This window comes from Carcharodon carcharias, chromosome 16, assembly GCF_017639515.1.
Source record: "Carcharodon carcharias isolate sCarCar2 chromosome 16, sCarCar2.pri, whole genome shotgun sequence".
Taxonomy (NCBI): Eukaryota; Metazoa; Chordata; class Chondrichthyes; order Lamniformes; family Lamnidae; genus Carcharodon; species Carcharodon carcharias.
In genome coordinates this window covers 83,899,179-83,912,938 of record NC_054482.1, presented here as the reverse complement: position 1 = coordinate 83,912,938, position 13,760 = coordinate 83,899,179, and the positions used below count along the sequence as shown (strand labels likewise).

General features: G+C 43.0%; 1 protein-coding gene across 7 annotated transcripts in view; it reads right to left on the bottom strand.

The window, feature by feature from the left end:
* The window catches only part of slc6a9 (solute carrier family 6 member 9), a 232,694-nt gene that overhangs the window by 200,168 nt on the left and 18,766 nt on the right, over positions 1 to 13,760 (bottom strand). For 6 of the 7 annotated variants that reach the window (XM_041208030.1, XM_041208028.1, XM_041208029.1 and 3 more), the window contains one exon: positions 8,616 to 8,797. The exons of the other annotated variant lie outside the window; for it this stretch is intronic. In XM_041208030.1, the coding sequence (XP_041063964.1) occupies positions 8,616 to 8,645 (30 nt within the window). In that variant the 5' untranslated portion in view covers positions 8,646 to 8,797. The remainder of the gene's footprint in view (positions 1 to 8,615; positions 8,798 to 13,760) is intronic. 7 annotated transcript variants of the gene reach the window in all.

Below are 13,760 nucleotides of genomic sequence, written 5' to 3'. Positions count from 1 at the left end.
TTGATCAAATTGGCAGAGATAGCCATGGGCAAGAATTCATAGAGTGTATTCGGGACAGTTTCCTAGAACAATATGTTGTGGATCCAACAGGGATCAGGCTATTTTGGATCTGATAATGTGTGATGAGGCAGGTTTAATAAATGATCTCAGAGTATAAGGTCCCCTATATCCCAGTGAGGAAGAAGGATTGTAGGAAGGGGATAAACTAACCATGGTTAACCAAGGAAGTTAAGGATAATATCAAAATGAAAGAAAAAACATACAATGTGGCAAAGATTAGTAGTAAGCCAGAGGATTGGGAAAGTTTTAAAAATCAACAGAAGACCAACAAAAAAAATTAAAGAGGGAGAAAATAAACTTTGAGAGTAAATTAGCAAGTAATATAAAAACGGACAGTACGAGCTTCTTTAACTATATAGAAAGGAAGAGGGAGGCTAAAGTCAATACAAGCCCCTTAGAGAATGAGACTGAGGAAATAATAATGGGGAACCAGGAAATGGCAGAGGAGTTGAATAAATACTTTATATCAGTCTTCATGGTAGAAGACATCAATAGCATACCAAAAATACTAAACAATCATGGGGCAAAAGGAGGGGAGAAATAAATACAATAACTATCATTAGAGAAAAAGTACTAGGCAAACTAATAGGGCTAAAGGCTGATAAGTCACCTGGACCTGATGGGTTGCATCCTAGGATATTAAAGGAAATAGCTGCAGAGATAGTGGATGCACTGGTAGTAATCTTCCAAGAATCCTTGGATTCTGGAAAAGTCCCAGATGATTGGAAAACTGCTAATGTAACACCCTTATTCAAAAAGGGAGGGAGACAAAAAAATAGGCCAGTTAGCTTAACATCTGTCATTGGGAAAATGTTAGTCTATTGAAAAGGATGTAATAGTAGAGCATTTAGAAGTGTATAATATAATCAAGCAGAGTCAGCATGGCTTCTAGAAGGGGAGATCATGCCTGACAAATTTACTAGAATTCTTTGAGGAGGTAACAAGCAGGATAGATAAAGGGGAACCAGTAGATGTGATATATTTGGATTTCCAAAAGGCGTTCAAAAGGGTACCACACATAAAGCTACTTAATAAGAGAAGAGCCTATGGTGTTGGGGGCATTATATTAGCATGGATAGAGGATTGGCTAACTAGTAGAAGACAGAGAGTTGGGATACGGGGGGCATTTCCAGGATAGCAACCTGTAACTAGTGGAGTGCCACAGGGATCAGTGCTGGGGCTACAATTATTTACAATATATATTAATGACTTGAATGAGGGAAATGAATGTATTGTTGCCAAGTTTGCAGATGACACAAAAATAAGTGGGAAGGCAAGTGATGAGGATAACACAAAGAGTCTCAAAGGGATAGAGAAAGGTTAAATGAGTGGGCAAAAACGTGGCAGATGGAATATAATGTGGGAAAATGTGAGGTTATGCACTTTGGCAGGAAGAGAGCAGCTGAATATTATTTCAGTGGAGAAAGGCTGAAGAAAGCTGCAGCACAGAGATTTGGGGGTCCTCGTGCATGAATCACCAAAAGCTAGCATACAAGTTCAGCAGGTAATAGGGAAGGCAAATGGAATTTTGGTCTTTATTCCAAAGGGAATGGAGTATAAAAATGGGGAAGTCTTGCTAAAACTATACAGGGCACTAGTTAGACTACACCGAGAATACTGTGAACAACTCTGGTCTCCTCATCTAAGGAAAGATATACTGGCATTGGAGGCAATCCAGAGAAGGTTCACTAGGTTGATCCCGGGTATGGAGGGATTTTCTTATGAGGAGAGGTTGCGTAGGTTGGGCCTGTACTCATTGGGGTTTAGAACAATGAGAGGCAACCTTATTGAAACTTAAGATTCTTAGGGGGCTTGACAGGGTAGATGCTGAGAGGCTGTTTTCCCTTGTGGGTGAGTCTAGGACCAGAGGGCATAATCTCAGAGGGTCACTCATTTAAGACAGAGTTGAGAAGAAATTTCTTCTCTCAAAGGGTAGTTAATCTGTAGAATTTTTTACCTTAGAGGGTTGTAGAGGTTGGGTATATTCAAGGCTGAGATAGACAGATTTGATAGACAGATTTTTAATCAGTAAGGGAATCAAGGGTAATGGGGAAAAGGCAGGAAAGTGGAGTTGAGAATTATCAGATCACCCATGATCCCATTGAATGACAGAGCAGACTCGATAGTCCGAATGGACTACTTCTGCTCCTACGTCTTAAGGTCTTATTTAGGACTTGACTTAAGGACCTATCCATCCAGAAAAGATATCAACATTGAAGATTAGAAGGGATGATACATGAAGAAAGGGATCAGAGTGAGTAAATGTGAATATTTTCTCCCATGGAGGCTGGTTGGGCCGAATGGCCAATTCCACATTCTAATTCTTTATACATTTTTGTATCAAAATTCCAATCTTGGTTCTTTAGAAAATTCAGCTACAAATAACTAAGCAGCAAAGTAATGCTGATCAACTATTAATTTGGTTTGAACTGGCAATAGTTCCTCTACGGTGCTAAAGTAAACTACCCTATAAAATTAGAACAGTCGTCAAATACTAAATGTAAGTATATTGACACAATATGCTTCTGGAGGTAAGAAACTGAGATTCAATCCAACAAAGATCAACCAGTCAAGTCTCAAGATGTGGCAATTTATATCTGACACGGAAGTAAAATTTTTGCGTAAGTAAGTGGCACCTTGGCCTAGATTCTCCTTCTGTTGGCCTGTTTGTGACAGGGTAATCTTAACAACGAAATTGAAACCATCGCTAACCCACTTCCAGAAACCTCATTAGCCATGCACAAAAACGTTTGCAGGTCAGAAGACTGCTCTTCATCAACATACTGAGGTCAGGAGGGAGTGAAATAAAAGGCTGCAATCAGTTAACATCCCTTCCTAGCAAGATGTCAGAAGAAACAACAGTCTTGAGTTTGCAAACAAATGGTTTTCTCATGTGCCCTTTTGGGTATTCTTAGCAGAGTGAGAGCCAGAAGGGACTGCTTGATGTGAACTAAAGACAGGTGGCCGATAGAAGAATAGTGCAGACTGTGTGGAGGGAGGTGGCAAAGGCAGTCGTTATACCTCCCCGTAACATGAGCTGCTGCACAATGCAGAAAGAGTACAATGTTCCAAGGAAAAAAAGGTATACAGACAGTGGCACAGAAATTGAAAATAAGTCTTGATACACCAGAGTAGCTGCCTTTTCACTCCATCAAGCGGGGACTCAGCTCAACTGGTCAGGCCATATGGGTGTCTTGGTTGGGGAAGGCTATCTTTCCAACATCATAGGTTCACTGGCAACTCTCTTGTCTAAGCCCTGGACATGGAGCGCTCAGAGAAGGCAAGAGGTCGAGAACTGTTCAGCTAAGAAAGGGCCTGTACAGTCTGCAAGAACTTGGGAGTGTCAACAGTCACAAGGGGTGTGATTTGTCTTTTCAAAGTTAAAGCGAGTCAGCTCAGCCAATATAGATTTGTAAAAGTCAAACCAAACATGTATTGTGGCATTATTTCTTTTATTTTTGCGGTTATGAGTAATAGTGGCCAGACTGAATTTCACTGATGACTGTTCTGTTTAGTTTGACATTTTTGCATAAAATAAACCAGCCTTTTGGTGTATTGTATGTGCCTTGTCTTCACTAGATGTTGATCAGTCTATTTCCTGGAAGCTAGGAGACACACACGTGGTGACACTGGTGAGCTTGCAGAATATGATTCACAATGACAAAAGTCGTCCATCGCTATGACCATTGGGTCATGCTATCATGGTGGGAGAGGGGGAAGCCATGAGCTTTGACAGTGGCCATGGGATAGAGAAGCAGCATGTTGGGGTAGAAAAGGTGAAGAATGAAAGTTAAATGCCACAGCAACTGAGAGATTGGAGTTCAAGTGTCCTTGCCTGTGTGTGTGGTTGGAATGGTTAGTGTCTCTTTTTATATTCTTTCATGGGATGTGGGCATCACTGGCTAGGCCCACGTTTATTGCCCATCCCTAATTGCTCTTGAATGTGATGGTCAACCGCCTTCATCCGCTGCAGTCTATGTGCTGTAGGCACACCCACACTGCTGCTAGGAAGGGAGTTCTGAGATTTTTACCTAGCAACAGTGAAGGAACAGCGATATAGTTCCAAGTCAGGATAATGTGTGGCTTGGAAGGGAACTGGCAGCTAGTGGTGTTCCTACAAATCTGCTGCTCTTGTCCTTCTAGGTGTTAGATTTTGAGGGTTTGGAAGGTGCTGTCCAAGAAGCCTGGGTGAGTCGCTGCAGTGCATTTTGTAGGTGGTACACATTGCTGCCACTGTGCATCAGTGTGGAGAGAGTGAATGTTTAAGATGATGGATGAGGTGCCAATCAAGCGGGCTGCTTTCTCCTGGATGGGGTCGAGCTTCTGGAGTGTTGTTGGAGCTGCACTCATCCAGGCAAGTGGACAGTATTCCATTATTCTCCTGAATTGCGCCTTATAGATGGTGGACAAGATTTGGGGAGTCAGGAGGTGAGTTACTCACTGCAGAATTCCCAGCCTCTGACCTGTTCTTGTAGCCACAGTATTTATAAGGCTGGTCCAGTTCAGTTTCTGGTCAATGGTAACCCGCAGGATATTAACTGTGGGGGATTCAGTGATGGTAATGCCATTGAATGTCAAGGGATGATGATTGGATTCTCTCTTGATGTAGAAGGTCGTTGCCTGACACTTGTGTGGCGTGAATGTTACTTGTCACTTGTCAGCCCAAGCCTGGATATTATCCAGGTCTTGCTGCATTTGGGCATAGACTGTTTCAGTATCTGAGGAACTGAAACAAAAGGTGCTGAACATTTTGCAATCATCAGCAAACATCCCCACTTCAGAGCCTATGATGGAAGGAAGGTCATTGATGAAGCAGCTGAAAATGGTTGGGCCAAGGACACTACCTTGAGAAACTCTTGCAGTGATGTTCTGGAACTGAGATAATTGGCTTCCCCAACAACCACAACTAATTTCCTCTGTCTTAGGTATGACTCCAACCAGTGGAGGGCTTTCCCCGCTGATTCCCATTGACTTCAGTTTTGCTAGGGTTCCTTGATGCCACACTCGGTCAAATGCTGCCTTGATGTCAAGGGCAGACACTTTCACCTCACCTCTGGAGTTCAGCTCTTTTGTACATTTGGACCAACACTGTAATGAGGTCAGAAGCAGAGTGGCCATGGCGGGACACAAACCAAGTGTCAGTGAGCAGGTTTTTGCTGAGTAAGTGCTGCTTGACAACACTGTCAGCGACACCTTCCATCACTTTTCACTCTGTTGATGTTGGTGAGGGGGCTGTGGAGCTGAGTGGAAAGGAGAGGGTTGGTGAGAGAAGCACCTCTGTTTGTAGTAGTCTTTGGGGAAGTGAGTGTCTGTTGGAAGCACAGATGTCAATTTGCTTTTCCCTTTTTTGAGCTTAGTTTATTAATCAATTCTTAAGGGTAAATATGTTTCAAATGAACCAGAATGCACTGCTTTTAAAGATTAATTTTTTTCAGTGGAACCATTGCCCATTGACCTTCCCTACAAATGCACCAGTTGGATGGGAGGGGTGTGCATAATTCTCAATTTGTTGCCAACAACCTTGACCAGAATGATGCAGTGGCCAGTGAAACTCTGTTGCTCGCTATCAGATAATTTTCTCAAAAGTGAAATGAATTACACTTTCTTTCACTCATTCACATTATCATCCGCACAGAGGAGTTTGAAAACATAAAGAAAGTGATTCCCAACTGTCAGAAACTAGTTTACAATAAAATTAAGCGAACAACTTTTTTCGTATAAATAAAGTTCGATGGCCATGTTCATGCTGCATTGCAAAATATTGGGAAATACATCAAATAGCAAGCTGGATTGTCCTAAATCTGGCCAGAGAGAGTTGGAGCAGGACTTCTGCTTGTTACTGTGAGCCTGCCATTAACCAGACACAATTCCTTTCTTTGGGCTTCAGTTACTATGCAGGCTGAGATCTCTGTCAGCAGGTGGGAGCTCGCCACTGCCACATAGGAAGACACATGCTGGAGTGCACAAAGGAGAAAAGGCCAAATTTTAAAAAGAGACAGAGGGGTCCGAGTGACATGCCAGCAGCTTTAACGTTCAACTTCTGACTGAGCAGACACCAAACAAAAGGCACGGTGTTAGGTGCAGAGGAGATGGGGCAATGCCCATTACTGGGCCATTCCACTCCAAAAGGGGGCATCAGGGTGCTTCTTGCCAGTGCCTGAGGGACAGTGCCACTCCTGACCTGGAAATCCCTTGGGGCAGGGAGATCTATGGCAAAATTCAAAGTGAGGGGTGTTTTTCCAGTACTACTTCCCCAAACATACTTATAGCTGTGAGCTGGTAAAGGCGCAGTTAGCTCACTCCCAGCTGGGGGAGGAAAAGAATTCAGCTTTGGGAGAGGAAACTCAGTTTCCCCAGCACTACATCAAAGCTGAATAAAAGTCTATGATGCACAAACCAGCAATTACACATTGTTTAAGTTCAGTCTGATCATGTGGCTCTCACCAGCAAGTGTTAATTGACTATCCTTAGCTGCCCTAAGAAGGTTGTGGTGGCTGTCTTCTTGAATCATCGCAGTTACAACTTTTCTTTGATAAAACTGAATTACTTGCTGGGCCACTTCAGAGGGCAGTTAACCATATTGATGTAGGGCTGGAGTCACAGGTAGGTCAAACCTGGAAAGGACGGCCAGTTTCCTTCCCTAAGGACAGTAGTGAAACTATTTGGTTTCTACAATACTCAACAGCTTTAATGGTCACTTTTACCAATACCAAATTGTACAGAGGGTAGAAGGTATAAAAGTATGCCCCATATTCCTTCTCTAGTATTAGAGGAAAAAATTGCAAGAACCTGAAAGGGATACAAACAATGCTGTATCATGAAGCTATTAGTGTTTACATGGAAGTTTCTAGACATAGGACTGTCCTGTGTAATTTTAAAATGAATGATTTGAAACAATAATAAATGTATATACTTGTCAAACGTATAACTACCTTCAGCTTTTGGATCTATTAATTAAAAAGGTCAAGAATTATCTGACAAGCCATGTTTTTGAAGATGTCAGGCAACTTAACTAATGTTTTAGTTTGACATGTCAATCCTAGCACTCAGGTTAAAATTGTGATCAAAGGAGCTTACTTTTTTTTATTTCGAAATGATCAGGATCGCTGGCTGAATCAAATCCATTTTTATTAGATGAGATTCTCAGACTTTTGCTGATGTTCGGGGGCTCAAAACCCATGCTTCTGTTTGATGACTGTGAGCTATGAGGCTAAATAAGCAAAATTCTTAATAAGTGGAACTCTGCAATTTTTTGAGTGTCTTAGGAATTGAATTCCCTGATTCTGCCCTTAAGCAACAGACCAGGAGATGACAAAGGAGATGAGTTTCAATGTAGTTACAACCAATATTCAACTTGTTTTATGTTGGATTATGCTTGATTAAAGGACAGACTACAATTTGAGATGATTCTCTCCTTGTTTAGAATAGACTGTGATGTCCATTATCATCAGTTTTAGACAGACATAACTATCACGCTGTGGAAGTTAGCCTTGTCCTCAGAACCAATTGCTAATGAAAATTTAACAGATTCAAAGTTCAATAATCCATCTACTAAATGGCAATAATAACCTATATAATAGGCTACCCCTCTCCCCCGAGCAATTAGAAAAGTGCTGCAACTAATTGGTAATTTTAAAACAAGGTGCACTTGCCCAAGTGAATGAACAAAGGCCATAGGCTGCAGTCATTTGGGAGAATGTGTCTGAAAGCCACATAATTAATTAATACCCGGGATATTCAAAAACCTTTCTGGGCCTCCGAATAAATATTTACACCACAGAGGCTTGGAACACCATTTCTGTTGAGCTTTGCATGAAGCTAGTTTCAAAGAGAGAGGTGCAGTAGCAGTTTGATTAGCAACTAACTCTTCCAGTCAACCCATGGACAAGGGGATGGGGTCAGAAATAATAACCCAGTTCTTGTAGGTCCTAAATGAGCTGATGAAAGATCCACATAGGTTTTTAAATAGAAAACTTTATAAGCTTTAGTCAGGCTCAGATAATCTAAAAAAACTAGAGGAACAAGGAGAAGACATCCTGATTAAGTCAATGAAGTGTGGTGGCGTGGAATTTTAAAAATGTTGTATTGTTACACCAAGATACATTGCACTATTTAAATTAAAGGAATCCGATCATAAGTGCTATTCTGTATGTTCACTTTACAATGAAATAAAGCAGTTGATAGATTCATATCAGGTCTTATCATTTCAAAGGGATTGAAGCATTTGTACAAAAACCTTGACAGATGGTCACAAGGCAATGCTCATATTACATGTCTGGGTTATACTATCATGCAAGTCAATATGAGGCTATGTGATTCAACCACCCATAAAAATAAGATACTTAGACCAATTAGAGGAGCAACTGATACCACTGAACCCAAGAAGGCACCTATAGTAGATCCAAGCTTGTAACAGATCCTTCTCACAAGAAAGCAAGACTGTCAAACAAACTAATTTTATAGATAGATAATAAATTCCAGGTTTTGCCAACAAAGCTTTGGAATTTAAAGAATTGAACATCATTTTTAATAAAAAGTTATTTTTCAGGTCTTACCAGCATGGCTTCAGAGCTTTTGTCAACCATGATCTGAATGAATTGTTCAGAGCTTTCACAGCACGCTCTTCATGAACTTCTGTCCAGTTCAATTCTGCCCAGTCACTGCTGCCCTCTGTCTCTCTCGAGCTGTGGTTGTAATGAAATTCTCTTCGCTGACTAATCCAGACACCTTGAATACTCTGAAATGACATGTGACCCAGTGGGTTTTATTTAGTACAGTTCCATGGCACCACTTGCAGTCAGATCCAGGCCAAAGGTGATTTTATTCTAATTTTTTCTTCCATCTGCAATATCTGCATAACCTGCCCTGGTAAAATTTAGATACATATTTAATTTATACATATTTAATTGAAGTCCTTTGTCTCTCTCACTACAATGTACTACCTCCCCCTCACTTTACTCTTCTTTCACTCCCCCTTTCAGTGATAACGATTAAAAAGCTGAAGTACATTTCACAACTCATTTGATTCCTTTCGACTCATGCAATGCACAACCAACTTCCACAATAATGCCCTTCCTCCTCTCTGCTTCTATGATGCACATATGATTCAGCATCAAATGATATGAATGTGCATTGGTGAGGAAGATATCTCACAGTAAGGTGTGAAGATAACAATGTAAGACTTAGCAAGAATGAAAATTTAGACTTGTTTTCACTTTAAGGATTCTGAAGTTCAATTTGTGCATTCGTAAATTTACTCAATAAATGAGTCTCAGTCTTGCTCCCTCAATGCTTCAAACATTTAAAATCAGCAGAACATCTAATTGCAGTATTTCAATGTGCACCAAATTTTCCTTTGTTGTATTATTTATGAGCATACCCATAGCTTTAAATTGAAAAATCCCATTCTCTTCCAGAAGATTGTTAATGATGTGGCATTTTTTCACAGTGTAAACAGTCAACAATAAAAGCAAGGAAACCTTTCTCCAATTCAGAAACCGATTACCTCTAACACTAATAAATATAATGCTTTGATGGAATCCTTCACAAATAGTCAAAGTAGCTTGGGTATAATTTTGATATGGGGCCATGTAGGATGGGATGCACATCAAGAATTCAGGGGTAGAGTTGAGCCTCGCATATTCCACTCCCATCCATTACTGAGCATTGCTTTGCAAAATGTACCCCTTTCTCTTAAAAGTGTCAAAGTATTCATAGAAAAATAAATAAAAACAAGTTCAAGTGTTCAGTAAATGTAATAATCTGTGTCCTTGTCTGAGCAAATCTCTTTATGATTGATTCCCATGAACTTCTGACTCAGTGGGCAAATACAACTCTTGATACTGAACCAGATTCATTTCCTGCTCAACAGTGTTGGGGTAGTCATATGGAGACTGAAACTCCTATCTGCATAATCCTTTATAGAAGTGCTTCTTCAATTATTTCTTTTTAATCTAATCCCATGACATAGAGAAACATATTTAAAAAGGACAATGGGTCCCCAAAATACTATCTTATAATTTAAACTCAAGTGCTTAAAAATACATGACTAAACATCTGTAATTAACTGGAGTTTTTCATGCAATTCACAGGCAAGTAGCATACCATGTAACTATTACTTCAAACAGTCTAATAATATTTGTGAACCACAAAAGCTCTTTTCTAACAGACAAACAAAACCACAGAACATTATAGCACAGAAACAGGCCGTGCAAGCATCAGGAAATAGAGTACAGGTAATTTCAATTAACCCGTGCACATTTTTAATTGTAATTGCATTTAAAGTGGAGAATATTCTATTTTTCAAATGTTCCAGCTAAGTCGAAGGAAACATAACACATTTGATCAGGATTCTAATTCAAGTGTAAGAGTACAATCTTGAACCATTGCAACAACATATGTTTAACAATGTTAAGTGAGATGTAAGAAAGGGAAGTTGTGAGGCGAAGTCAGTGTGTGTGAGAGTGAAAGATTTTCAAAGAATGTTGTAAACAACTCAACAATCCCTTATTTAACAAAAGGTTTATTTCTTCATTTGCAAAAGCAATGAAATAATAAACGTCCTTCAGACTTCACACAGTCCAGTTATAGTGTTTATCATTCTCCTCTTTCTCGAATAACTCTTATCCTTTGTTAGAATTGCTTTATTCAACAATTCCTTTTATGCAAGACAGCCATTAAACTCCCAGTAAATTGACCATCACCTCTCTGCTTCCTTGATTCCTCTTTCTCAGATTCACCCTAATTGTCTGCTGAAAAGCTAGCCCCGTTTCCAGTTTCTTTTGCAGGACCTTCATCTACTTAGTATTCTAACTTATTTTAATTTCTGTCAATCTCCGTTCCTTAGCTTCGGGCTAAATTTTTTTTTATTCATTCACGGGATGTGAGCTTCATTGGCTGGGCCAGCATTTATTGCCCATCCTTAATTGCCCTTGAGAAGGTGGTGGTGAGCTGCCCTCTTGAACCAATGCAGTCCATGTAGTGTGGGTACACCCACAGTGCTGTTAGGGAGTTCCAGGATTTTGACGCAGAGACAGTGAGGGAACGGCAATATATTTCCAAGTTAGGATGGTGAGTGACTTAGGGCAGAATTTTCCGTTTGATGTGTGGGGGTTGGGCCCTGCACGTCCACACGTAAAATGATGCACGGTGACGTCGGGCAAGCGTCCCGACTTCACCGCGCGCCATCGTGATGTTTTGTTGGGTAGATGCGCAATAAAGTCCAATGCGCACCCGCGTTAATTAACGGGCCACTTAAGGCCTTTTAGTCTTCAATCGACTCTGATTTTTCGGCGCCCATGCAATCTTCGGGTCAGGTGGGCAGGAGACATTTGTAATAACCTCATCCACGGGCAGGATAATAGGGCTCAGTGGGGTGGTGAATCTGCTCTGTGAAGTGTTTATTGGTGATAGTTTTTCAAACTTGTCCGTGTGATCTGCAATACTTCAGAAGGCATCCCAGCTGCTTTTTCTGGACTCTTAACCTTCAGGTCGACACACTGCAGTGAGGAATCTTTTCCGGGCCTGCAGGTTTCAGGAAGCCTTCCCTTAGCCTGGGTGTGAGGTCTGATCTTTCCACTGGAGGCACCTCCTCTGAGGAGGAAGGGAGTGTTTAAAGGCAGAGGAGGTCAGGAGTGCAAATTCAGCTTCCAGGGGAGCCAACTTTGGAAGTACAGGCGCAGGTACAAGGGGCACAGGGCCAAGAAGTAGAACAAGGCAGAAGGGGCCGCAGAAGACACCACTATCCTGCTGCCAGGGTTTACAGGCGGCAAAGCAGTTACCTCAATGTGTCTGAGATGTGGTGCCGAAGGATGCTCCAACACTCATGGGAGACAGTCAACCATATCTGTCAGATGATTGGGCCTCAGATCTCCCCTAACTGTGTAGGCAGACACCCCATGCCAGTGGCTCTGAAGGGCACAGCTGCCCTCAACTTCTATGCCTCTGGCTCCTTCCAGGGCTGTGGGTGATCTTTGCGGTGTCTCCCAATTAGCTGTCCACACTTGTGTCAAGCAGGTCATAGACGCTCTGTTCAGGCATGCATTGACCTTCATCCACTATCGCTGGAACCAGGCAAGGCAGACATAGCAAGTCAGAGGCTTCGCGGCCATTGCTGGCTTCCGCTGCGTCCAGGGTGCTATAAGCTGCACACATGTGGCCATCAAGGTGCCAATGGTGAACCCGGTGCCTTCGTCAACAGGAAGGGCTTTCACTCCATGGACGTGCAGATAGTGTATGATCACAGGATGCAGATTTTACAAGTTTGTGCAAGGTACCCCGGCAGCTCCCACGATGCTTACATCCTCAGACACTCCCAGGTGCCGGGGCTCTTCAGTGCTCCAGCCTGGTTTGATGGATGGCTGCTGGGTAACAAGGGCTATCCCCTCAGAAGGTGCCTCATGACGTCTCTCCACCATCCAAGAACAGAAGCTGAGCAGCGCTACAATAGGAGCCAAACCTCCACAAGGGCTGTGGTGGAGAGAGACCCAGGTCTACTGCAGCGAGGCAGGGACACCCGGGATACTTTAACCTAAAGAAACCCTCAGCTAGCACAACACAGATGGATCACCATGACAAGCCTGGGCTGCCACCACGATACTCAACACCTAAGTGCAAAATCTGCCAGGTCATCAGCACTAACTAAGGGCCTTGTACATAAAGCTGAATGTCCAACAAATCACTCATTGCACTGTTGTCAACCATACACATGCAGAAGAAACGAGGCACTCTCACCCATGGTCACACATTTGGTATTTAATGTGTGAAGTTATCAAAAATAGAAAACAATAGTGCAAATAATCAAAAATAAATCATAAGGACCTAATCACGGGCCAACAAAAAAGCACCAGTGAAAAACCCATGGTGTGCCAAAGGTGCCTTATGCTTATGTTTTTGGGTGCTGCCCCATCGCTGGGAGTGGCCTCTGAGACAGCCTGCTGACTCTGCTGTCCTGTTGGCCTTGATGACCTTGGCGGTCGTCCTCTGGCCCGTGAAGCCTGTGCTAGCCCTGCCTGGGAGGAAGATGCCTGTTCCACAGCTGGCATCTCCCCAGTCGCCGCAGCCTCACCGGATGCAACGGTCACTGGCAGAGGAGCGGAGGAGTTGCCGCCCTCATCTGGAGCGCCCTGAGAGGAGCCCGCAGAGATGACAGGCAGCTGCTGTGCCGACATAAGGCCGCTTCGGACCACCCTGCTCATCGTAGATGGATGGGCACCGAGCTGGGAAACTTGATGTCCACACCATCTCCCACACTGGCACTGACCAGCTGAGGTCAATGCCGATGTGAGGGCTTGCTGGTCTGAGCGCATCCCCAGGAAGCCCTGACGGGTCGCCTGGAGGGGCCTCTCCATGAGAGCCGCCACTCTCTCCATGGAGGACGCATGGCGCTTGGACATGTGGCTCATTGCTTCGGCAAGCGTCCTCCACCATGGACACCATGCCAACCATAGCCTCATGCATCTCCCCCAGATGCTCCCGCACACCCGGTCACATTTCCTGCCCCTGCTGAGTCGCAGACAACTCCAGAGGCACATCATCAGGCACTGACTGAGCATGTGCCTGGTCCCCTGCAGTCCTCCAACTGCTGGCACCATGGGCACTCTCTGTCTCTGCCAGCTCCTCCAGCGAGTGTGAAGTGCTGTTACTACTGTGCTCCGGGACACTAGCCGTTGTGCTAATTCCCACCGAGGTGCTAGTATCTG